Source organism: Dendrobates tinctorius, unplaced genomic scaffold, assembly GCF_039654945.1.
Source record: "Dendrobates tinctorius isolate UK_male_01 unplaced genomic scaffold, ASM3965494v1 ptg000020l, whole genome shotgun sequence".
NCBI classification, from domain to species: domain Eukaryota; kingdom Metazoa; phylum Chordata; class Amphibia; order Anura; family Dendrobatidae; genus Dendrobates; species Dendrobates tinctorius.
The window spans coordinates 36,328,354-36,355,546 of record NW_027361688.1 but is presented as its reverse complement, the minus strand read 5'-3'; the positions used below and the strand labels follow the sequence as shown (position 1 = coordinate 36,355,546).

The 27,193-nt window shown below is 47.4% G+C and overlaps 1 protein-coding gene across 7 annotated transcripts in view; it reads left to right on the top strand.

Annotated features, from left to right (window-relative positions):
- Positions 1-27,193, top strand: part of HMGXB3 (HMG-box containing 3) — a 100,687-nt gene that overhangs the window by 39,040 nt on the left and 34,454 nt on the right. For all 7 annotated transcript variants that reach the window (XM_073568001.1, XM_073567999.1, XM_073567997.1 and 4 more), the window contains 4 exons: positions 412-713; positions 3,770-3,900; positions 6,240-6,371; positions 25,397-25,581. In XM_073568001.1, the coding sequence (XP_073424102.1) occupies positions 412-713; positions 3,770-3,900; positions 6,240-6,371; positions 25,397-25,581 (750 nt within the window). The remainder of the gene's footprint in view (positions 1-411; positions 714-3,769; positions 3,901-6,239; positions 6,372-25,396; positions 25,582-27,193) is intronic.

Sequence of the window (27,193 nt, the reverse complement as noted above, 5' to 3'; positions counted from 1 at the left end):
GAAAAAAGGTATGCATATTAGCTCTCCTCAAGAAGAAATAAAGCTGTCTCACTAGTGCCACCTATTGGAGGTAATTACCCTATAAGACATGGACTTAAAAGGGTGGTCTGAAACTAACGTTTTTTTATATTCTAAATTCTCCTTATAATTTGCGCTGACAGTGCACTCTTTTGGCAGCTCGTCACTTTTAATTAGAGCCAGTGAAGGAGCGCACTGTCATTGTGCACTGAAAAAAATATTTCCCACTACTTAAACAAGTTATTAAACAAGTAGATGATGCCATTGAGACAGCTTTGATATGGAGGAGACCTCCTTTGTGTTGCCTCCGTCTAGCACAGTGTATCTCACCGCCGGCGTTCGCTCTGACATAGCTGTCGCTGATCATGTCTAATAGACAATTTATTATTACAGGAATCCCCCATTTGTATTTCCACTGACCTGAGTGTGCCCGAGTCTCTTTCCCAAAGCCAAAAAGAAGTCCAGCGACAGTCCACCGTGCAGCTCCTCCGCAAATCTGTTCAGATCCCCGAGAATGAGTCTGAATTATCCGAAACATTCAGTCTGATCCAAGAGCTGAATAGTTCTCGGCTAGTGCTCTCTGATGTCAGCGATGGCACGGTCACCATAGAGCAGACCTCCTGGGCCAACGTCTACGAGTCTCCATCTGACCAGTGTCTTCTTTGTGAAACACAGTTATACAAGAGCGACAAGAAGTGAGTTGGTTTGTATTTTTATCCATTGCGCTAATAATTTTTCTTACTCCCTTATGTAATTTCTGATGAAACCAATACTTGCCATGTACCGTAGATATTACTGGGAAACTAATATTAATTTTTCACTCCCTCCCTACTTGTGTTGATCGGTGGGAGTCTGACATTTCTGGTCCAGCATTGAAGGCCTGAAAATATACCATCCTTGTATGACTTCCCCAGAAGACCCCTTTACTGGTCTATCTGGAAATGACCCATTGTAAATTGTGGGTGCTATCCCAAGACTAGAATTTGTGCATGGGTTGATTCACACGTCTTGTTCCATCGGCCATGACAGTGGTCTGGACTGCTGTAATGTTAGGGAGAATCCCGCCTCTTACCTGTAGGCTCTTCTTTTGATTAGCCGGCCTGCAGTTACAACATTGTTGCAGTGTGACATTATGCCAGGCAGGGTAATCAAAGGAAGAGCCAGAGACACCAGCTGGTAATATCCATTGACGTCCTTTCCCATTCCAGCAGCCACAGACCACTATCATGGCCGATTAGATGGGATGTGCAAATCGATTCACATCATTGCTGCCCATCAGCGTTTGTGATCTATGCCCGCCATCAGAGCTCCACCAATCCCATGGTTACTGCTTGAATGCACATGGTTCACCACCACTCCATCCACTGTATCAGAGCAGTAGTGCGAATGGTTCACAGCCACTGTGTATGGGAGCTGTAGTGCGCGTAGTTCGCCACCACTCCATCCACTGTGTATGGGAACAGTAAGGGTCTGTGCACACGGTGCGGTTTCTACAGTATCATTATAGCCTATGTAAAAAAAAAAAAACGCTGTGCACATGCTGCGTTTTTTCCGTGCGGTTTTTGTGCGGGGAAAAAAAAAAAGCAGCATGTGACTTCTTTTTGCGGTTTTGCTGCAGTTTTCCACCTGCTCCATTCTACAAATCCGCAGGTGGAAAGCCGCACAAAAACGGCAGTAAAACCGCACAAAAAAAGGAAGAAATCCGCAGGAAAAATGCAGGTCATTTGACCTGCTGATTTAGTAAAATCCGCGCGGAAAAATCCGGGGAGCAGCCGCACCGTGTGCACATAGCCTGACTACATCCACTGTGTACGGAAACAGTAGTGAGCTTGGCTCACCACCACTCCATCCACTGTATTAGAGCAGTAGTATGCATGATTCGCCACCACTCCATCCACTGTGTAAAAAAAAAAATAAAAACAAAATACTCTCATTTCATTTTGTTGCAGGTTTATTAATTTCATATTATGAGAGATCAGACTTTTATGGATGTGGCAATGCCAAATATGTTTGTGTTTTAATTTTATTTTTTTAAACTGGGAGCAGTGAAATTTTTTTCATTTTTTTTTCATCGTTTGAGCTAAACATTGCAATATATATATATATAATATATATATATATATATATATATATATATATATGTACCGTATATATACTCGTGTATAAGCCGAGTTTTCCAGCACATATTTTTGTGTGCTGAAAACGCCCCCCTCGGCTTATACACAAGTCGATGTGACAGAATACAGCGGGGGAGGGAGAGCAGCGGGTCACAGGCGGCTGCGGCTGTATCTGTGCCTGCTCCTAAAGAAAAATCAATATTCACTGTGCTGGCAATGAATATTCATTTATAGCGCGCACAGTTACAGCAGCAGTCACCGGCTTCCAGCAGCTGCCGGGCTATCACGGGTGCCCACTCATTAAGGTAATGAATATTCACCTCTCTCCACTCCCATAGGCATGGAGTGAAGTGAATATTCATTATCTTAATGAGCGGGGACACGTGATCGCTTGCAGCAGTTGCTGCTGGCACCAGAACAAGATGCTGCAAAGGTGCGCAGGGAAGGTAAGTAGGATGTGTTTTTTTTTTTTTGTTTTCTTTTTAGGATAGGGATGAGGAACCATGCATACAAGGATAGGTATAACGAACCATTCATATAAGGATAGGGACGAGGAGCCATGCATACAAGCATAGGGATAACAAGCCATGCAGACAAGGATGTAAGTAAAGAGCCATGCAGACAAGGATATGATTAAGGTGCTATGCAGACAAGGATGGGAATAAGGATCCATGCAGACAAGGATGGGGATGAGGGACCATGCATACCAGGATAGGAATAAGGAGCCATGCAAACAAGGATGGGGATAATGGGACAATGCATACTTGGCTTATACTCAGGTCAATAAGTTTTCCCAGTTTTTTGTGGCAAAATTAGGTGCCTCGGCTTATACTCGGGTCGGCTTATACACGAGTATATACAGTGTATATAAAGCGAAAATGAAGAACCAGCTTCAGCGTCTGTATCTTAGGAGGAGGAAGATGGCAATGAGGGCCTTCAGAAGGCTTTCAGCTGCTATGGCATTCTGCAGCCACATTGCGATTTATTGGCATCCTGCATTCTCATTGTGGAAAGTGCGATAGAAGCCTGTCCATGTGCACAGCGGTGATTGCACCATTTAATTGTCAGTGATCGACAAAGGCTTGCTCTTTTCTCTACAGATACTGACTGTGTAACACATCCTCCAATTATGGTGCAGGCTAAGCTCATGGGCCCGCTGCATACATAGGGACCCTAAATAGGACTTACTAATACGTCCTACGTTGGGAATTGTTTAATAGGCTCTAGTGTGAATGTCGGTAACAAAGGAATTAGATTGTGAGCCGTCTCATTGGGAACGTGACAAACTCTGTACTGTGAAATGCCTTGGTGCTACAAAAGTAGCTGGAAGCGAGTGATTACTAATGTAAAACGAGGGCATTTTAATGATACATGATCTATGTTATCCGAACATGGTCACCAAGAGTCTGCAGCTAAATGTACATCACATGGCCATTATATGGATCCGCATGACTCCCATTGATGTCCACACATATATGAGAATATAAGTGCCACTGTCCAGGAGAGGCAGCTTCTGGATGGCTAAAGCTCAGGCGTCGGGGGCTCAATACTGGATTACGCACTAGAAGAAACTTACCGTAGATTTTTCTTTATTTGGACAAACGGTAATTTTACAATCCGCTCTTCCTGTCTAGTAACTCGGCAGCCGGCGCTAATGAATGCTGGTTATTAACAGCTACCCATCTGCAGCCGGTGACTGCTCAGGTGAAGGTCTGTCTGAACCCCCAGTGTCTGGCGCTGCACAGCTTCAGTGACATCTATACCGGTATGTATGATAATAAATGCACATTTATTATAAGGTGCACTGGCACGGGAGAGCTATATACAGCTCTAGCAAAAATTAAGAGACCACTTTAAAATTTTCAGTTTGTCTGATTTTTCTCTCTATAGGTATATTTTTGAGTAAAATGTAAATTGCTCTTTTATTCTATAAACTACTGACAATATGTTTTCAAATTTCCAAGCAATAAATTTTGTATTTTTTTCTGAAATTGAGAAATGGTCAAAATAACAAAAAATGCAGCACTTGCAGACCTCAAATAATGCTAAGAAAACAAGTTCATAATCATTTAGAAACAACAATACTAATGTTTCAACTCAGGAAGAGTTCAGAAATCAATATTTTGTGGAATAACCATGATTTTTAATCACAGCTTTCATGCGTCTTGGCTGCTTTCCACCAGTCTTTCACTCTGCTTTTGGGTGACCTTATGCCACTCCTGGTACAAAAATGTAAGCAGTTCTTCTTTGTTTTGATGGCTTGTGACTATCCATCTTCCTCTTGATTACATTCCAGAGGTTTTCAATGGGGTTCAGGTCTGGAGATTGGGCTGGCCATGACAGGGATTTGATGTGGTGGTCCCTTAATTTTGTCTGAGCTGTATATACTGTATATACATACAGTTATGGCTGAAAGTGTTGGCACCCTTCAAGTAGTTTCAGAAAATGAAGTATTTCTACCAAAGAATTATTGTAATTACACATGTTTATTTCCTTTTGTGTGTATTTCAGCAACACAAAAAAAAAATTGAAAATTGGACATCATTTCACACAAAATTCTGAAAATGGGCCGGACTAAATTGTTGGCAGCTTTCCAAAATTGTGGCTAAAGAACTTTTGTTTCAAGCATGTGATCCTTAATCACACTCATCTGTGGGAAGTAACAGGTGTGGACAATATGAAAATCACACCTTAAACCCGATAAAAAGGGGAGAAGTTGGCTCAATCTTTGCATTGTGTGTCTGGGTGTGCCACACTAAGCATGGAGAACAGAAAGAGGAGAAGAGAACTGTCTGAGGACTTGAGAACGAAAATTGTTGAACAATATCAACAATCTCAAGTCTACAAGTCCATCTTCAGAGATCTTGATGTTCCTTTGTCCACAGTGTGCAACATAATTAAGATCTTTACAACCCATGGCACTGCAGCTAATCTCCCTGGACATGGACAGCAGAGAAAAACTGATAAAAGGTTGCAACGCAGGACAGTCCAGATGGTGGATAAGCAGCCCCAATCAAGTTCCAAATAAATTCAAGCTGTCCTGCAGGCTCAGGTGTAAAAAAGCTTGTTGATGGTTATAGGAAGCGATTGATTGCAGTTATTTATTCCAAAGAGTGTGCAACCAAATATTAAGATGAGGGCGCCAACAATTTTGTCCGGCTCTTTAATGAAGTTTGTGTGACATTTTGTCCAGTTTGCCTTTTTTTCCTTTCTTTTTTTTTTTGTGTTGTTCCACGCAAAAGAAATAAACGTGTATAACAAAACGTGTGATTGCAATAATTTTCTCGGAAAAATTTTTCATTTTCTGGAACAATTTCGGCCATGACTGCACTTGTCCTGATCACGACAGACGTTTAAAATGGGTCCTGATGGCAGCATCTTTGGGCTTACATTGCATGGATCAGAGGGAACGCTGATCTTGGCTGTTGCAGTGTGGAATGCGCCCACCGCTGTAATAACCATTACATCCATGTGTGGCAAGAACACCACAATGTGGAACGAGAAATCTGACTTGGTGCCTGTATGAGTTCATTAGGTCTAGAGAGGATTTCTTTATAGGGTCTGATGTGCGATCTGTATTAATTTTTAGGTCTGGTGAAGGCCATTATATGCATTATTTTGCCTGGAAACCTGGGGGGTTGTGGTGACATGCACTATTCGGGACAAGTCCTAAATAAATGGACAATTACCCAGTGTACAAGGTGGGCCACCTTATACGTCCATTTCAGATTCTCCCTTCTCAAAAGTTGGAAAGTTTTCTTGTAAGCCCCAGAGAACGACATTTTATCTTTGTCCATAAAACTATTGAAGACAATTCATCCTGCCCATCATTACTGCAGTGAGGGGTGAGAAATCGAATGTTTCCAAAAAGATAGATAATAGTGATAAGTGAATAATAAGACTTGACATAAGAATAAGTGTAAACTTCTTACACCGCTCCTCTGAGTTGTCCCACACCTGTCATTATTACAGTCATCCTGCTTTATTACAGTATTATTACAGCATTATTACAGTCATCATTTCCAGTAAAATTCTATAATCAGAAGTTTATGCAGCATTTTTTCATGACCGGTTTCCTAATAATGTTTTTATTGTCATCATCAGGACTCTTCAATGTGGGGAACAGGCTTCTGGTTAGTATAGATCTTCTTTTTTCTATCCGGAGCCAAATAAAAATAGGAGAAGATCCCAAAACGTCCATCAGCAGCATCTTGGAGTCAGTGCAGAGTCAAGCAGGTAAAGCCTTATAGAGTTAATACAAGCATAGTGCCGAAGGTCCTAAACTTTCATCAGTCTTCACTAGAGAAGTCATTTGCGGGACTTTGGTCCATTGACCAGGTCAATAGTCGCTGGACGGGAGGCTCTCAAATGTCTTTCCTTCCGGGATCCCTGTCTCAGCTTTTGGTTAGTCGGGCTGGCGTGACGTCATCATTGCAGCGTGATTCACAGATGACATCACACCAGCACGACTAATCGAAAACCTCGGCAGGGGTCACCCAAAAGTAAGATATTCACAAGACTACTGACCTGGCTGAAGGACACAGTCTTCTGAATCAATCCGCCCATCTTGTGAATTGATCCGCCCATCTTCAAAAGTTTCATGGTTTTTAAAGGCTATGGACACTTTCGCTTGTTTATTAGTATGATTGTGTGACTAAAAAACATTTTTACAAATGATTTTCATGAAGCATTGGAAAAGATATGGCCACCCTTGAGGACCTTTTTTATCTTATATGTATGTATTTTGAGCTAAAATAATTTTTTCTAATAATTTTTTATTAAAACATTTTGCACCGTTTTACTTTTAGAGGCTGTTCAGACAGAAGAGTTTCTAACTCCTCTATCTGTATTTTCTGAGCTCACTTTAGCTGATTTATGACCATATCAACGTTTACACCTCAATTTTGAGATGGGTTGAGGTCATAAATCAGCACAGTGGATTTTGGAAAAAAAACGGATTAAAAAAAAACTACAAGTTCACTGACTGTTTTTCAAGGAACTCTTTCTGCAGTTGGGAATGTATGGGAAAACAGCCTGTAAAAACCGTATGTTGCAAACATTTTTTAGTGAAACCCATATCAAAAATTATTTTAAGGCCAAAATATATGCATATAATAAAATCTACAGTTCCCAGTGGTGTCCATATCCGGCCATTTGTTCGTAACCTCAAGATGAAGAGCACTTGAGTTATGCAGCAGGAGAATGGTCCAAAACACACCAGCAAGTCTACCTCTGAATTTTAAGAAAAACAAAAATAAGACTTTGGAGTGGCCTAGTCAATGTCCTGACCATAATATCTGATTGAGATGCTTTGGCATGACCCTAAGAAGGCGGTTCATGCTCGGAAACTCCCCAGTGTGGCTGAATTACGACAATTTTACAAAAATGAGTGGCCAAAATTCCTCCAGAGCATTGTAAAAGACTCATTGGCAGTTATCTCAAATGCTTGATTGCATTTGTTGCCAACCAGTTTTTAGGTTTAGGGGCCAATTACTTTTTCACACAGGGCCTTGAAGGTTTGGATTTCTTTTCCACTTAATAATAAAAGCATTTTCATTTAAAATTGCATTTCTCGTTCGCCTTATTGGGGGACACAGAGACCATGGGTGTATGCTGCTGCCACTAGGAGGCTGACACTATGCACAAAAAAAGGTTAGTTCCTACTCCACAGTATACACCCCACCAACCGGCAGGAATTTCCTCAGTTTAGCTTAGTGTCAGTAGGAGGTGGACAAGGGTTTTTTATTAGACCCATATCTACCTCTGTGTGCGTCGTTCCCTTTCAGGTTCCGGAGGGATACAGTGTGATCAGTCACAACTGTACTCCCACACAGAGACTATGAGTACGGCGTGTACTGCCACCCCGTATCCTCATAGCTCTCCGCAGCAGGACCAGGAGCTTTGCACAGGTGCGTGCCAGCTATACGGATGGTCCTTGCCCCCCGTCTCCCACCCACTCGCCTACCAGAGCCTGTCGGTCGGACGAGGCGCGGACACGGGGGAAAATAGACTCAGACAGCGTTGGATTTACAAGGTACCTTTATTGAAGACACCACTGGAGGATTCTTCGGAGCGGCACAGGGCAGTGCCGAAGGGTCCTCAACTGCCTGCGTCTCCCGGCAGCCGCCGCACTTTCTGTTGCGCCACATGCCAGGCCCCGGCTGCGGTGCGGGCCTTGTTCCCCCGCCCGCCCTCCCTCACTCTTATGTGGGCGTATCCTGAGGGGTTTTTTCGGGCAGCGGTTTCTTCTTGGGTGGCCGTAGCTGCGCTGCAGGACTTCCGCGCTGACAGGCGGCTGCCGATACTAATTTAGTCCCCGGCTTCATTTCGGGCCTACTCGTCCGTCGCGGCCATGCCCCCCACCCTCTGTTATAGGCGGGCTGCTCTCCCGCCCGTTCTAGGACCACCCACCCTCCTAGTCTAGCTGGACAGCGGGCGGTCTTCTCTTCGAGTCAGGCGGCTAGCTCCGCCCTTCTTCTCTCCTGAACCGCACGCTCCTTTACCTCAGGCTGCCGCCATCTTTGCAGCCTGTCAGCCGGACGCCTTTGAAGACACCGGGCAGCGGAAAGGGGTTCCTCGTTATCCTCTACTGCGGCCCTGCATCTCAGACGAGCTGGGCACATCGCCTTTCGGGCCACCGGACTGTGAGTAGCTCTGCAACTGCAGACTTGACACCCTCCTCTGCCTTCTTTCCCTCAACCTTCCGGCATCTCCTCGGGGTTCTTTCTTCTTTTCTTTCATTATGTCTAACCCCAAACCGGAACGTGCCCGTCCGCCAGCATAGAGAACTTTCCCACTCCCCTCGGCTTAGACTGCAGTAATCCCATTCAGCCCGATGCCGTCCAGGAACCATCTATTGCGCCACGTGAGTGTGAACCCCCCCCATTCCTGGCTAGGCCTCTTCTCTATCACAATCAGTGGCGGACCTCACCAGGGTGTCTCAGTCCCTAGTGGTCGTTCTTGATAAGTTGCCCCTGGACACTTCTGCAGGGTCCAGCAGGTCGCAAGAGGTTCCATCTGAGCCAGCCAGCAGAAGCCGCAAAAGACCCAGGCAGGATCTCCGGCCGGAATCCTCTCCTGACCTGGTCTCTCCACATAGTCCTTCCCAGCAGTCACCTTCACGTGCCTCCTCACCCGAGTCAGGTGAAGCGTTCTCGGACGCGTCATCCGAAGAGATTTTAGAGCTGGATTCGGACCAGGACGCGGACATGAAAGTTACGGTACAGAACCTCATTGCTGCGATTAACCACACCTTCGAAATACAGACTCCCCTGCGAAACTCTCAGATCAGGAGGTTTCGTTCAGACGGGCAGAAACACCTTCCAGAGTCTTCGCCTCCCACTCTGAGTTTGGCAAGATCCTTACCAGGGAGAGAGAAAATCCGACCAGACGCTTTCAAAGAGGGAAGCGCCTCGGCGTGCTCTATCCATTTTCAAAAGAGCTCACCGACAACTGGTCGGCTCCCCCCTCTGTAGACGCTCCCGTGTCCAGACTATCTTAACAACACGGTCCTCCCGATTTCAGGTGTGGCGTCGCTAAAGGATTCTAATGACAGAATTATAGAATCTCTAGCAAAGTCAGTATTCAAAGCGGCTGCGGCGGCGCTAAGCCCAGCCTTCGCTGCATCTTGGGTAGCAAAGGCCATAGCTACTTGGGCGGAGGATCTCCACAAGGGCATCCTAGATAAAGCCCAACCGGAGCAATTGGACGAACTGGCTAACCAGGTCTCCCATGCAGGGGATTATCTGCTCTCTGCCTCCTTGGATGCCGCGTCTTGCGCGGCTCAGGCGTCCAGCAACGTGATGACAATCCGGCGTACAATTTGGCTCAAGGCTTGGCAGGCGGATTTGTCTTCAAAAAGTCCCTTACCAATCTGCCTTTTCAGGGAGCGCGTCTCTTTGGATCCCAGCTGGACCAGATTATTAGGGACACCACTGGAGGCACAAGTTCCCTCCTCCCTCAGTCCAAGCCTCGTAGGCCTCCACTAAGGCATCAGTTTCGGCCCTTTCGGTCTACCAACAGAGGCCGCAGGCACGCCAGGATAGAAAGAAGGTCTCCTTCAGACCCACTCCCTCCTGGCGATCTCACTCATCCCAGGGCAGATCCTCCAGGTCCAGATCTGGTCGGTCCACATCAGCATGACTATCAAGGAAGTCCCGAGGGTCCTTCCCAACTGGGCGGTCGACTCCTTTTCTACAGAGACGTCTGGCTTGCCTCAGTAGAGGACGCTTGGGTCAGGGAAGTTGTATCCCCAGGATACAAGATAGTTTGTTTCTCGTCCCCGGGATCGTTTCTGCAAGTCCCTCCAAAAGACCCTGCCTTAGTCCGGGTTTCTTTGCATCCATCACCTCTCTCCTCAGTTCCGGGGTGATTTTGCCCGCTCCCTAATCAGAACGTTTCACAGGGTTTTATTCAAACCTGTTTGTAGTGCCGAAAAAAGATGGTGCAGTTCGTCCCATCCTGGATCTCAAGTTACTGAACAAGAGGGTCCGATTGCGTCATTTCAGGATGGAGTCTCTTCGGTCGGTAATCGCTTCCATGGAGGCGCAGGAGTTCATGTGTTCAATAGACATTCAAGATGCCTGTCTACATGTTCCCATCTTTCCCGGGCATCAGAGAGATTCCTGCGTTTTGCGATTCACCAGGACCACTACCAGCTCGCTGCACTGCCGTTCGGTCTCGCCACCGCACCCAGAGTTTTTACAAAGATCATGGCGGCGTTGATGGCCTTGTTGAGGATCAGAGGTCTCGTTCTTTTTCCGTACCTCGACGACATTCTGATCAAAGCTCCGTCTTTTCACCAGGCTCGCCAAAATCTTACCATCGTCCTCGACACCCTGTCCAATTTTGGGTGGCTCGTCAACAAAAAGAAGTCCTGCCTTGGTCCGACACAACGTCTGGTGTTTCTGGGCCTATTGTTCGACACTCGTCGATCTAGGGGTTTTCTCCCAGAGGAGAAGATAGTTTCTCTGCAGCAAGATGTACGATCGCTGCAGACCACACGACTTTCATCTCTCCGGACAACATGAAAGTTCTAGGAAGGATGGTGGCGTCGACAGAAGCGACTCGCTTTGCTCAATTTCACTCCAGACCCCTCCAACAGGCCATCCTGTCTCGGTGGAACAGGTCTGTTCCTTCCCTGGATCGTCCAATTCGCCTTTCATACCAGGTCAGGCAGTCCCTCATTTGGTGGCGGACGTCACTTCTCATTGCCCTAGGACGGTCATTCCTTCTCATTCACTGGCAGATTGTGACAACGGATGCCAGCCTCCTCGGCTGGGGGGGCAGTATTTCGCAATCACACTGTTCAGGGTCGGTGGTCGACTAGAGACAGCTCTGCCGATCAACATCGTCGAGATACGGGCGATCTATCTGTCTCTCGTTCACTGGGAGAGACTTCTCCGGGGCCTGCCAATCCGTATTCAGACAGACTGCCACAGCGGTGGCAGATATCAACCACTAGGGGGGGACACGGAGTGCCTCAGCCCTAGCGGAAGTGTCCAAAATTCTTCACGCGGCAGAGGTTTCAGTTCCAACAATATCCGCGGTGCAGATTCCCGGCATGGACAACTGGGCCGCCGATTTTCTCAGCCGCGGGGGTCCCACGGCGGGAGAGTGGTCCTTACATCCGGATGTATTTCATCAGCTTTGCCGTCGTTGGTGAACTCCGGACGTTGACCTGCTGGCGTCTCGCCTTAACAGGAAAGTCCCACAGTTGGTATCCAGGGCTCGAGATCCTCTCGCCATGGGCGCCGACGCTCTGACCATTCCTTGGTCTTAGTTCGAGCTCCCCTTCCTGTTCGCTCCCCTTCCCCTTCTTCCCAAGCTGTTGAAGAACATCAAAGCAGAAGGAAGTCCAGTCATCCTCATCGCCCCGAATTGGCCCTGAAGGTCTTGGTTCGCGGACATCGTCAACCTTCTCGCGGATGCCTCCTGGAAGCTTCCAGACAGGGCAGAGCTGCTGTCTCAGGGCCCGATTTGCCGCCTCAATTCTCGGCCGCTCAATTTGACGGCGTGACTATTGAGACCAAGGTTTTGAAACAATCAGGTTTTTCTGATCGGGTTATTCATACCATGATCCGGGCCAGAAAGCCTATTTCACTTGGTGTGAGGCCAATAACATTCCGCCCATGTCATTTTCTCCCCCTTCTGTCCTGGCGTTTCTTCAGGCAGGCCTTGATGCGGGCCTTGCCCTCAGCTCTTTAAAAGGTCAAGTCTCGGCGCTATCCATTTTGTTCCAGAAGACATTGGCCTCCCGTCCTCAGGTCAAGACCTTCCTTCAGAGAGTGGCTCATGCGGCTCCTCCTACCGTGCGCCCGTACATCCATTGGATCTTAATCTGGTTCTCGAGGTTCTGCAAGGTCCTCCCTTTGAACCTCTCAGGGAAGTTTCCCTATCTCTCCTTTCATGGAAAGTAGCCTTCCTAGTAGCCGTCACCTCCATCCGGCGCGTGTCGGAATTGGCGGCCATTTCTTGTCGTTCCCCTTTCTTGGTGCTCCACCAGGACAAGGTAGTTCTACGGACTCCGCCTTCTTTCCTTCCTAAGGTGGTGTCCACTTTCCACCTGAATGAGGATATTGTTCTCCCGTCCTCTTGTCCGGGTCCAACTCACCCTCCGGAGCGCTCCTTGAACAAGCTGGACTTGGTCAGGGCAATGAAGGTCTACCTAGCTAGAACGACTCGTTTGAGGAAGTCAGACTCTCTTTTCATCATTCCAGATGGGGCGCGGAAAGGTCAGCCGGCCTCCAAAGCTACTATTGCTCGCTGGATCAGGTCGGCAATTTTGGATGCCTACCGGATCAAGCATCGAGTGGCCCCTCCGGGAATTAGAGCTCACTCTACCCGGGCAGTGGGTGCCTCCTGGGCGGTGCGCCACAGAGCTTACGCGCTGCAACTTTGCAAAGCTGCAACCTGGTCATCTGTTCACACGTTTGTGACATTCTACAAGGTCCACACCTACGCTTCGGCGGAGGCCAGCCTAGGTAGAAGGATCCTGCAGGCAGCGGTGGTGAGTCCACTGGCCTGATGGAAGTTTGTTTCCCACCCCAGGGACTGCTTTGGGACGTCCCATGGTCTCTGTGTCCCCCAATAAGGCGAACAAGAAAACAGGATTTTTGGGTTGCTTACCGTAAAATCTGTTTCTCGGAGCCTTCATTGGGGGACACAGCACCCTCCCATGTTCTACAACTCCTGTCCTTATGTTGTTGGTTATGTACAGTTGAGTTGTCTGTTCTGTTTCAATCTATTCTGTTACTTCTCCTACTGCTTTCTCACTATCTGAGGAAATTCCTGCCGGTTGGTGGGGTGTATACTGCGGAGGAGGAGCTAACCTTTTTTTGTGCATAGTGTCAGCCTCCTAGTGGCAGCAGCATACACCCATGGTCTCTGTGTCCCCCAATGAAGGCTCTGAGAAACAGATTTTACGGTAAGCAACCCAAAAATCCTGTTTTTGTGTTTACTTGTGTTATCTTTGTCTAATATTTAGATTTGTTTAGTGATCTGAAACATTTAAGTGTGACAAACATGCAAAAGAATAGGAAATTAGGAGGGCACACAGTTTTTCACACAACTGTAGGGTTCAATGAAGTCTGATATCTGGCACCAACGATGATCAGCTGTTTTCATCTCTTGCTGCGGTTGGATGTGTACAGCCTGTACACCACAGCTCCGTACACTGTCTAGGGGCTTTACTGAGTGCTGCAGTTCAGCTCTTATTGAGAATGGCCACCTCACTGTGTACGGAGCTGTGGTGTACCGGCCCTGGCCACAGCAGGCGCTGAAAACAGCAGATCTGTGGGGGTGCCAAATATCAAACACCCACTAATCTGTTATCTTGCGTATGGTCATCAACACATAGGACCTGGACAACCTCTTTAACATATCACAGCTTCTTTGACCCATGTAAGTGTGACATGAAGAGTTTTCAGCATCAATGTTTTTTTGTATTTCGAGTGGAGTTATGCTAAATACATTTATTTGTATTGATGACATCTAGCCATTGTAAGTACAGCTATCCTAAAATGTTAAATAGAGAAACATGTATTCTTCTCCACTTATTAGCCACTTCTTCCTTTTCTCCCTGTTTTCTGAGTTTGTCATCCTCCTCAGAAAACTCAGCTTAAAGGGAACCTTCCAGCTGATACTTGGTGACCAATCAAGGCGTAGTATATAGCATGAACTGGCTGTACGATCCCAGCCAGGTAGGTTTGACTCTGAAACTCTGCAGCCTTTCAGAGAAAAACATAGTTTAAAAGCTGCCTGGGACCTAGCCGCGCTGCAGACTAGCCGGACAGCGCGCAATCCAAGAATCCAAGGCACTGGGTAATCCTGTTGACACCAATGTATACACAGGAAAAATAGTAACATTTTGGCCACGAAAGGCCTTTATCAAGGCAAGAAAAAGGTACATAATCAACAGGGACTATTTCTAGTAAGTCAGTCGTGGACTACTCCCTTCAATTCCTTCTATTGGTCCAACAAACCATTGGCATAGAGACACTACATGAATAAAACAAAAAAATAAAAGTAGATCTAAAAAGAAGACATCAAGCGTCGCTAATGGAATAGTTATTGATAAATCCAGTCATGGCCAAAAATGTTGGTCCCCTTGAAATTGTTCCAGAAAATTATTGCAATTGCACATGTTTTGTTATACACATGTTTTATTTATCTTATGTGTCTTGGGACAACACAAAAAATAGAGCAGAAAAGCCAAATTGGATATAGTGGGTGGGACAAAAAAAAATTGTTGGCATCTTTCCAAAAATGTAGGTGAACAACTTTGTTTCTAGCAAGTGATGCTCGTTCAAGCTCACTTGTGGCAAGTAACAGGTTTGGGCAATATGAAAATCCCCGGAAACCAGATAAAAAAAGGGAGAAGTTGACTCAATCTTTGCATTTGTGACATTCTGAGATGTTGTGCTTGCTCCATATTAAAATGTAAAATCCACGTATGTACCGGAGAGAGGTCCAACGCAGACACACTCTTCTTAATGTATTTCAGTAGAACTCCACATCATCAGTCAGGATTTATATTGTTTTTTTCTGGACATAAATTGTAATAATATAATTGTCTCAGCTTATGTCTACATATGTGCCGCCAGCATTATCATGCATACATCTAATTGGCTAAAATTAACACTATCAATACCCAGCTTTAGGGTCTAGGTGTGGCTCTACATCTTTCCTTTCACTTTGCTATGTTATCTATGTTTATCCCGTAAGGCGTGTTTCACACATTCGTTTTACAGATCAGTCGTAATCCACGAAAATGGCTGAAAACGGATCCGTCGGCGGATTGACAGCAATGGGTGGCACCGGACCGTTGGATCCGTCGAAGGTTGAATTTTAAAGGAACCCGTGCCAGGAAAAAAAGGAGAGAGAGAATTAATTAATTACTGGGTTAACAATGATCCCGGAGCAAAGCTTCCGAGCATGCGCACATGAAAATAGCGTCACACTAACCATGGAGAACAGAACGAGTAGAAGAGAACGAAAGGTTGCAATGCAGGATAGCCCTGATGGTGGATAAGCAGCCCTAATGAAGTTTCAAAGAAATTCAAGTTCTCCTCTAGGCTCAGGAGGCATCAGTGTCAGTGTGAACTATCCTTCGACTTTTGAATGAAATGAAATGCGAATCCTGCTTTGAGCAGGGGGTTGGACCGGATGGCCCATGAGGTCCCTTCCAACTCTACGATTCTACTGATTAAGACAAAATCCTCCTGGAAAAAGGGTCTTGTGGACAGATGAAACCAAGATAGAGCTTTTTGGTAAAGCACATCATGCTACTGTTTACCAAAATGAAATGAGGTCTACAAACAAAAGAACACAGTACCTACAATCATATATGGTGGAGGTTCAAAGAATTTTTGGTGGTTGTTTCGCTGGCTCTGGCACTGGGTGACTTGACTGTGAACAATGAATCCAGATGTAAATCCTATTGAATACCTGTGGAGAGATCTTAAAATTGCTGTTTGGAGAAGGCTCCTTATAATGCGAGTGACCTGGAACAGTTTGCAAAAAGAGTGGTCCTAAATTCCAGTTGAGAGTTCTAAGAAGCTTGTTGATGGTTATAAGAAGCGATTGATTGCAGTTATTCATTCCAAAGGGTGTGCAACCAAATATTACGTTGAGGGTGCCAACAATTTTGCCTGGCCATTTTTGTGGTTTTGTGTGAAATTATGTCCAATTTGCTTTTTTTTTTTGTTTGTTGGTCAAATACACACAAAGGAAATAAACGTGTATGACAAAACATGTAATTGCAATAATGTATTTTCTTTCTATTCTGGGTGTTGCGTATTGTGATGTATCCCCTACCTTGCTGTAGTTGAACCAATGGTTTTTGACAGTGCTCCCAGCAAATAGATAAGATTGAATTGATATATACAATAGGTTTGACTGGGTGGAACTGGGTGTGTACCTATGTTATTGAATATGTGATAGGACAAACAAATGCACTTCTGTCTATTATACAGTTGGTTATGTAAGATTGTTCTTACAGTCATATGTTAAAGTTTGGGCACCTCTATTAATGTTAACCTTTTTTGTTTATAACAATTTTAGCTTTTGCAACAGCTATTTCAGTTTCATATATCTAATAACTGATGGACTCAGTTATATTTCTGGATTCAAATGAGGTTTATTGTACTAACAGAAAATGTGCAATCTGCATTTAAACAAAATTTGACCGGTGCAAAAGTATGGGCACCTCAACATAAAAGTGTCATTAATATTTCGTAGATCCTCCTTTTGCAAAAATAACAGCCTCTAGTCGCTTCCTGTAGCTATTAATGAGTTCCTGGATCCCGGATGAAGGTTTTTGTGACCATTCCTGTTTACAAAACAATTCCAGTTCAGTTAAGTTTGATGGTCGCCGAGCATGGACAGCCCGCTTCAAATCATCCCACAGATGTTCAATGATATTCAGGTCTGGGGACTGGGATGGCCATTCCAGAACATTGTAATTGTTCCTCTGCATGAATGCCTGAGTAGATTTGGAGCGGTGTTTTGGATCATTGTCTTGCTGAAATATCTTGCTGAAATATCCATCCCCTGCGTAACTTCAACTTCGTCACTGATTCTTGCACATTATTGTCAAGAATTTGCTGATACTGAGTTGAATCCATGCGACCCTCAACTTTAACAAGATTCCCGGTGCCGGCATTGGCCACACAGGCCCAAAGCATGATGGAACCTCATGGGTAGCAAGTGTTTTTCTTGGAATGCTGTGTTTTTTAGCCTCCATGCATAACGCCTTTTTGTATGACCAAACAACGCAATCTTTGTTTCATCAGTCCACAGGACCTTCTTCCAAAATGTAACTGGCTTGTCCAAATGTGCTTTTGCATACCTCAGTCGACTCTGTTTGTGGCGTGCTTGCAGAAACGGCTTCTTTTGCATCACTCTCCCATACAGCTTCTCCTTGTGCAAAGTACGCTGTATTGTTGACCGATGCACAGTGACACCATCTGCAGCAAGATGATGATGCTGCAGGTCTTTGGAGGTGGTCTGTGGATTGTCCTTGACTGTTCTCACCATTCTTCTTCTCTGCCTTTCTGATATTTTTCTTGGCCTGCCACTTCTGGGCTTAACAAGAACTGTACCTGTGTTCTTCCATTTCCTTACTATGTTCCTCACAGTGGAAACTGACAGGTTAAATCTCTGAGACAACTTTTTGTATCCTTCCCCTGAAAAGCTATGTTGAATAATCTTTGCTTTCGGATCATTTGAGAGTTGTTTTGAGGAGCCCATGATGCCACTCTTCATAGGAGAATCAAATAGGAGAACTACTTGCAAGTGGCCACCTTAAATACCTTTTCTCAAGATTTGATACACCTGGCTATGAAGTTCAAAGCTCAATGAGGTTACAAAACCAATTTAGTGCTTCAGGAAGTCAGTAAAAAGTAGTTAGGAGTGTTCAAATCAAGAAAATGATAAGGGTGCCCATACTTTTGCACTGGTCAAATTTTGTTTAAATGCAGATTGCACATTTTCTGTTAGTACAATAAACCTCATTTGAATCCAGAAATATAACTGAGTCCATCAGTTATTAGATATATGAAACTGAAATAGCTGTTGCAAAAACCAAAATTGCTATAAAGAAAAAAGGTTAACATTAATAGGGGTGCCCAAACTTTAACATATGACTGTATATCTTTCTTTATCTAGGAATGCATATTTATCAATAACTATTCCACTAGCGACGCTTGATGTCTTTTTATATCTGTTTTTAATTTTTGGTTTATTTATGTATTGTCTCTATGGTAGCGGAGGTTGGATCAATAGAAGAACTTACGGCTAGTGGTCTATAACTGTTCTGTGTTATTTCATAATGCGCTGTTTTCTCTTGGCTTGATAAAGGCCCTGCATGGCTGAAACATTGATATTTTTCCTGTGTGTAAATAATATAAATATATAAATAAATAAAAATTTATGTTTTTCCTTTTGTGTCAATAAAACTTTTTTGGAAGGGGATTACATGGCGCCTTGGATTGTTGGATTACGTGCAGTTTTCACAACCCAGTGGAGGGGCTGTACCAAGTTTGTACGGATTTCGGAGTGGTGCGTGGGATACATTCTTTGGAACCGTAAGAGACTAGTCGGACAGGCGGTTCCCCTATATACGAACTCAGGGAGAGACCCGTCAGTCCCTGGCAGCAGGCGGGGAGAAGCTGTCAGGAACACGCTTGTCCAACTTGTCTACCATGTAGCTTGGTCCTTTTCTCGTTCGCCTTATTGGGGGACACAGAGACCATGGGTGTATGCTGCTGCCACTAGGAGGCTGACACTATGCACAAAAAAAGGTTAGCTCCTCCTCCGCAGTGTACACCCCACCGACCGGCAGGAAGTTCCTCAGTTTAGCTTAGTGTCAGTAGGAGGTGGACACGGGTCTTTTATTAGACCCTTATCTACCTCGTCGTGCGTCGTTCCTTTACAGGTTTCGGAGGGATACGGAGTGAACAGTCACATCCGTACTCCCACAAAGAGACTATGAGTACGGCGTGTACTGCCACCCCGTATCCTCATAGGTCTCCGCGGCAGGACCAGGAGCCTCGCACAGGTGCGTGCCAGCTATACGGACGGTCCTTGCCCCCCGCCTCCCACCATCTCGCCTACCAGAGCCTGACGGTTGGACGAGGCGTGGATTCCATAAAGACGACAGACAGCGTGGGATTCTCAGGTACCTTTATTGTGGCCCCCGGCCTGGGTGAGTATGCGGTCTAGCGGTCCCCCGGCGTTTTCATCCTAAGGCGGTCGCCAGGGGACCACGGTAGGGCGTGCGCGCCCGCTTCTCCCCACGGTCGCCGCATCCATGAAGGCCCCTTTTCTTTCGGGCCTTGTTCTGCGCCCCCCCTCCGTTTCTTCTTCATCCCGGCAGGGGTATACAGGGGTCGGGCTGTGGGAAGCAGGGACGCGGCCCGGGGATGCGGCCCGGTGTTGCGGCGCATCTTCCGCGCCGACCCCCTGCTGACAGGCGGCCGGCGCTATTAATTTAGGCCCCGGCTTCATCTCGGGCCTACCGCTGCGTCGCGGCCACGCCCCCTGCCCCTTTCTTCTAAGCGGGCTTCTCTCCCGCCCGTCCTAGGCCTTCCCAGCCCCCTTGCCTCACACCAGCCTGCTATTGGACAGCGGGCGGTGCTAAGGGGATCTCTGCGGCGAGCTCCGCCCTTCTCCCTCTGGCAGCTCGCCCTTTCCCTGGTGGTCGCCATCTTCTCAGCCTGCCAGCCGGACCTCATTCCCTGCCGGATTTTGGTCGCTGGGCCTTTTTTCAGCCGGATTGGCCTGGCCTCATCCTGCAGCCAGATCAGAGAGCGTCGCCCTTGGGGACACCGGACCGTGAGTAGCTCTGCACCTGCCGACTGACACCCTTCTCTGCCTTCTGTCCCCCAACCGGCCGGCACTGCCTCTCTTTTCACTATGTCCAACGCTAAGTCTGATCGTACCCGCTCTGCGTCCAGCCCGACGCCGCTCAGGAGCCATCCATAGCCCCAGGGGCGAGTGAGCCCCCCATGCCGGGTTGGGCCTCCTCTTAATCACAGTCAGTGGCAGACCTCATCAAGGTGTCTCAGTCCCTAGTAGCCGTTCTGGACAAGTTGCCCTTGGGAGCTTCGGCGGGACCCAGCACGTCTCAGGACGTCCCATCTGAGTCAGCCAGCGGCAGTCGCAAGAGGCCCAGGCAGGACCTCCAGGCGGAGTCCTTCCCTCGTCCTACCTCACCCCATAGTCCCCAGCAGTCTCCCTCTCGGGCCTCCTCCCCCGAGTCAGGCAAAGCGCTTTCGGAATCGGAAGGGGTCTTAGAGCTGGATTCGGACCAGGATGCGAACATGAAGGTTACGGTGCAAAACCTCATTGCCGCGATTCACCATACCTTTGACATCGCTGACGCCCCTGCGAAATCCTCAGATCAGGAGGTTTCGTCCAGACAGGCGGAAACACCATCCAGGGTGTTTCCCTTCCATTCTGAGTTTGGAAAGATTTTTACAAAGGAGAGAGAAGATCCGACCAGACGCTTTCAAAGAGGAAAGCGTCTCGGCGTGCTGTACCCGTTTGCTAAAGAGCTCACGGACAACTGGGCCGCTTCTCCCTCGGTGGACCCTCCCGTGTCCAGACTTTCTAATAATACGGTCCTTCCGCTGTCAGGTGTGGCGTCGCTAAAAGATTCTAATGATAGGATCATAGAATCTCTAGCCAAATCTGCCTTCGAAGCGGCATCAGCAGCGGTATGTCCAGTCTTTGTTTCTTCTTGGGCAGCAAAGGCCATATCCACTTGGGCAGATGACCTTCGGCAGGGCATTCTGGATAAGGCACGACCAGAGCATTTGGCCGATCTCGCCAATCAGATTTCCCATGCGGGGGATTATCTGCTTTCTGCCTCCTTGGATGTCGCATCTTGCGCAGTTCAGGCGTCAAGTAACATCGTGGCAATCCGACGTACAGTTTGGCTCAAGGCCTGGCAGGCGGACTTGTCCTCTAAAAAGTCTCTGACCAATCTGCCTTTTCAGGGAGTGCGTCTCTTCGGATCACAATTGGATCAGATTATTAAGGATGCTACCGGAGGTACGAGTTCTCTTCTCCCCTCCAAGCCTCGCAGACCTCCTCCAAGGCGTCAGTTTCGTCCCTGTCGGACTTTCCGCCGTTTCAATACGGCGGAAAACCCTTCCAACCAGCAAAGGCCACAGGCACGTCAGGAAAGAAAGAAGGTTTCCTTCAGGCCCACTCCGTCCTGGCGGTCCCACTCTTCCCAGGGAAGACCGTCCAGATCTAGATCTGGACGGTCTACGTCCGCATGACTACCATCGGTCTCCCGTGGGTCCCTTCCAATTGGGAGGTCGACTTCTCTTCTTCAGCGACGTCTGGCTCGCCTCAGTAGAGGACTCTTGGGTCAGAGAGGTTGTATCAACAGGATACAAAATAGAGTTCATTTCTCTTCCACGGGATCGTTTCTTACAATCCCGTCCGCCGAGGGATCCGGCCTTGGTCCCGGGGTTCGGTTCGGCCATCGCCTCTCTTCTCAATTCCGGGGTGATTGTTCCCGTTCCCGAATCGGAACGCTTCACAGGGTTTTATTCAAACCTGTTTGTGGTGCCGAAAAAGGACGGGACAGTTCGACCCATCTTGGATCTCAAGTTACTCAACAAGAGAGTTCGCCTTCGCCACTTCCGGATGGAGTCAGTTCGCTCGGTAATTGCTTCCATGGAGGAGCAGGAATTCATGGGTTCCATAGACATCCAAGATGCCTATCTACATGTGCCCATATTTCCCGGACATCAGAAGTTCCTGCGGTTTGCGATTCTTCACGAACATTACCAGTTCGTCGCGCTTCCTTTCGGGCTCGCCACCGCTCCCAGAGTCTTCACGAAGATTATGGCGGCGTTGATAGCCTTGTTGAGGATCAGAGGTCTCGTTCTTTTTCCGTACCTCGACGATATCCTGATCAAGGCCCCCTCCTTTCAACAGGCCCGCCTAAGTGTGGCGATCGTTCTAGACACCCTGTCCAGTTTTGGGTGGATCGTCAACCGGGAAAAGTCCTGTCTGGTCCCTACTCAACGCCTTGTGTTTCTGGGCCTTCTGTTCGACACTCGTCGGTCAAGGGTATTTCTCCCACAAGACAAGATTCTTTCCCTGCAGCAGGGCGTGCGGTCATTACAGATCACACGATTTCCATCCCTCAGGTCAGCCATGAGGGTCCTGGGGAAGATGGTGGCGGCGATAGAGGCAGTTCCCTTTGCCCAATTTCACGCCAGGCCACTCCAGCAGGCCATTTTGTCCAGGTGGAACAGGTCGGCTCTGTCTCTGGATCGTCCGGTTCGCCTTTCCTGCCGGATCAGGCGGTCTCTCAACTGGTGGTTGACGTCTCCCCTCATTCTCTTGGGGCGGTCTTTTCCCGTTCACTGGCAGATTGTCACTACGGACGCCAGCCTCATCGGCTGGGGTGCAGTGTTCCGCAATCACACTGTTCAGGGTCGATGGTCGACTCAGGAATCAGCTCTGCAGATCAATGTCCTAGAGATACGGGCGATCCATCTAGCTCTCGTCCACTGGGAAAGGCGCCTCAAGGGCCTGCCTGTCAGGATTCAGACAGACAATGCCACAGCGGTGGCGTATATCAACCGCCAAGGGGGGACACGGAGTGTCTCAGCCCTGGCGGAAGTGTCCAGAATTCTTCAATGGGCAGAGACCTTTGTTCCAACGATTTCCGCGGTTCACATTCCTGGCGTGGACAACTGGGCCGCCGATTTCCTCAGCCGCGAGGGTCTTGCGGCAGGGTAATGGTCCCTACATCCGGAGGTGTTTCATCTGCTCTGCCGTCGGTGGGGAACCCCGGATGTAGACCTCATGGCATCTCGCCTCAACAGGAAAGTACCACAATTCGTGTCCAGGTCTCGGGACCCTCTGGCAGTGGGCGCCGACGCTCTGGCCGTCCCTTGGTCACAGTTCGTGCTCCCCTACTTGTTCCCTCCTCTGCCTCTTCTTCCCAAGTTGTTGAAGAAAATCAAAGCAGAGGGGATTCCAGTCATCCTCATCGCCCCGAATTGGCCCAGAAGGTCTTGATTCGCAGACATTGTCAACCTTCTCGCGGACGCCCCCTGGAAGCTTCCCGACGGGCAGATCTGCTGTCTCAAGGCCCGATTTGCCACCCCAATTCTCGGTCGCTCAATTTAACGGCGTGGCTGTTGAGACCGAGGTTTTGAGACGGGCAGGATTCTCTGATCGGGTAATTCATACCATGATCCGCGCCAGAAAGCCGCCTTCTTCGAAGATCTATTACCGTACTTGGAAAGCCTATTTCTCCTGGTGTGAGGCCAATGACATCGCGCCCTTGGTTTTTTCGCTCCCTTCTATTCTGGCGTTTCTTCAGGCAGGGCTGGATGCGGGGCTTGCTCTCAGTTCCTTGAAGGGTCAAGTTTTGGCACTGTCCATTTTATTTCAGAAAACGCTGGCCTCCCGGCCCCAGGTCAAAACCTTCCTCCAGGGTGTGGCTCACACGGTTCCTCCGTACCGAGCTCCCGTGGATCCTTGGGATCTTAATTTGGTTCTTCAGGTTCTGCAGGGTCCTCCTTTTGAACCTCTCAGGGACGTTTCCCTTTCCCTCCTTTCTTGGAAAGTGGCCTTTCTGGTGGCCATTACCTCCATCCGGCGCGTGTCGGAATTAGCGGTACTTTCTTGCCGCTCTCCTTTTTTGGTCCTTCATCAGGACAAGGTAGTTCTGCGGCCTCCGCCCTCTTTTCTTCCGAAGGTGGTATCTTCGTTTCACCTCAATGAGGACATTGTTCTGCCATCCTTCTGCCCAAGCCCAGCTCACCCTCGGGAGCGGTCTTTGGACAAGCTGGACCTAGTCAGGGCATTGAGAGTCTATCTAGCCCGGACGACTTCCTTGCGGAAGTCAGACTCTCTGTTCATCACCCAGCCTCAAAGGCCACTATTGCGCGCTGGATCAGATCGGCAATTTTGGAGGCATACCGGGTCAAGCATCGAGTGGCCCCTCCAGGGATCAGAGCGCACTCTACCTGGGCGGTGGGTGCCTCCTGGGCGGTGCGCCACAGAGCTTCCGCGCTGCAGCTTTGCAATGCTGCAACGTGGTCATCGGTTCACACCTTTGTGAAATTCTACAGGGTCCACACCTACGCTTCGGCGGACGCCAGCCTATGTAGAAGGATTCTGCAGGCTGTGGTGGCGAGTCCACTGGCCTGATGGAAGTTTGTTTCCCACCCCAGGGACTGCTTTGGGACGTCCCATGGTCTCTGTGTCCCCCAATAAGGCGAACGAGAAAGCAGGATATTTTGGGTTGCTTACCGTAAAATCTGTTTCTCGGAGCCTTCATTGGGGGACACAGCACCCTCCCATGTTCTACAACTCCTGTTCTTATGTTTGTCGGTTTGTTACAGTTGAGTTGTTTGTTCTGCTTTCAATCTATTCTGTTACTTCTCCTACTGCTTTCTCACTAACTGAGGAACTTCCTGCCGGTCGGTGGGGTGTACACTGCGGAGGAGGAGCTAACCTTTTTTTGTGCATAGTGTCAGCCTCCTAGTGGCAGCAGCATACACCCATGGTCTCTGTGTCCCCCAATGAAGGCTCTGAGAAACAGATTTTACGGTAAGCAACCCAAAAAATCCTGTTTTTAAGCTATGTTTATCTCTGAAACGCTGCAGCGTTTCAAAATTACGCATATGGTTGAAATCATACAGCTAGTGTCTGATACATTCTGTCCAGTCTACGGGCAGTACGTATCAGCTGTCAGGTTCCCTCTAAATCTGTTTTTCTTTGACAAGACTAACTGCCAGCACATTGTGATGTCATGTAACATAGCCCTTTATAATCTATGGAGGTAGAGGAGGTGAGCGAGGAGCAGAGTGAGGAAACAGGCAGATGGAGACATAGCAAGATTGTGCTGAGCTTTCTAACAAGCCTTGAATCTGATCCTAGAGCTGGATTCACATCTACAAAGCGCACTACTCCTGTAAATTGGCCTCCCTGCTGATACTGCTCCTGTCTGTGTGGTAACTAAGGTATAAGGAGCAGGAATCCCTCCCTGTGTGCTGAGCTGTGCTGTGTATTGCAGAAATCATAGCACTTGGTCTCCATCCACTAGCTCACAATGGAATGCAAACTAACAGATAGATCGTACAGACGAGGAAACCGGTGAAAGTGCAGGATACAAGTGAAAACAGCATTTTTCTTCATGTACACACAGAACAGCTTATTTGTAAAAGTTACTGGAATGTAGGTTATCCTTTAAAGTCAGTTCTCTTTTCTCCATACAGAGAAGATCCTAAGTCCAGAAGAGTTGCTGGCGGTGCAGGAGCTGCTGAGCTGCGGGTATTGGGCTTTTGAGTGTCTCACTATCCGGGATTATAATGACATGATCTGTGGCATATGTGGCGTGGCACCAAAAGTGGAAATTGCACAGAGAAATGTAGAGAACACATTGACGCTGACTAACATTGAGGTAATGTGACTTTCACCACCAAGCTATCTTGAGGCTACGCCTTTAAAATGAATCTGTCACAAGGTTTTTGCAAAAGAATCTGAGAGCAGCATGATGTAGAGGCAGAGACCCTGTTTCCAGCGATGGGTCACTTACTGGGCTGCTGGTTGTAGTTTTGACAGAATCCCTGTTTTCCCTGTTGTAGATGTAGCAGTGGTGTGAATGCTGAGCTGTGTATAACCCCGCCCACACCACTGATGGGCAGTTTTCTCTGTACACTGTCAGCAAGCTGCCAATCAGTGGTGGGTGTGGGGTTGTACAGATTAGCTTGACTGGCCTGCACGTGGGACCTAGTCCTGTAGCGACAATCTCCTGCTAATAAAACCCTGATTGTATTGAAACTACAACTGTCTGCTGAGCAAGTGACACATTGCTGGAATCGGGCTCACAGCCTCTACATTATGCAAAACCACCTGGTGACATATTCCTGTCAAGTATACAGTGCCTTGCGAAAGTATTCGGCCCCCTGGAACTTTTCAACCTTTTCTCACATATCATGCTTCAAACAGAAAGTACCAAATGAAAATTTTTGGTGAAGAATCAACAAGAGGGACGCAATTGTGAAGTTGAACGAAATTTATTGGTTATTTTAAATTTCTGTGGAAATTCAAAAACGGAAAAGTGGGGCATGCAATATTATTCTGCCCCTTTCAGTGCAGCAAACTCACTCCAGAAGTTCATTGTGGATCTCTGAATGATCCAATGTTGTCCTAAATGACTAATGATGATGAATATAATCCACCTGTGTGTAATCAAGTCTCCGTATAAATGCACCTGCTCTGTGATAGTCTCGGGGTTCTGTTTGAAGCACAGAGAGCATCATGAAGACCAAGGAACACAACAGGCAGGTCCGTGATACTGTTGTGGAGAAGTTTAAAGCCGGATTTGGATACAAATTGATTTCCAAAACTTTAAACATCCCAAGGAGCACTGTGCAAGCGATCATATTGAAATGGAAGGAGTATCATACCACTGCAAATCTACCAAGACCCAGCCGTCCCTCTAAACTTTTATCTCAAACAAGGAGAAGACTGATCATAGATGCAGCCAAGAGGCCCATGATCACTCTGGATGAACTGCAGAGATCTACAGCTGAGATGGGACAGTCTGTCCATAGGACAACAATCAGTTGTACACTGCACAAATCTAGCCTTTATGGAAGAGTGGAAAGAAGAAAGCCATTTCTCAAAGATATCCATAAAAAGTATCATTTAAAGATTGCAACAAGCCACCTGGGAGACACACCAAACATGTGGAAGAAGGTGCTCTGGTCAGATGAAACCAAAATTGAACTTTTTGGAAACAATGCCAGACGATATGTTTGACATAAAGGCAACACAGCTCATCACCCTGAACACACCATCCCCACTGTCAAACATAGTGGTGGCAGCATCATAGTTTGGGCCTGCTTTTCTTCAGCAGGGACTGGGAAGATGGATGGAGCCAAACACAGGTCCATTCTTGAAGAAAACCTGTTGGAGTCTGCAAAAGACCTGAGACTGGGACGGAGATAGGTCTTGCAACAAGACAATGATCCCAAACATAAAGCAAAACCTACAATGGAATGGTTCAC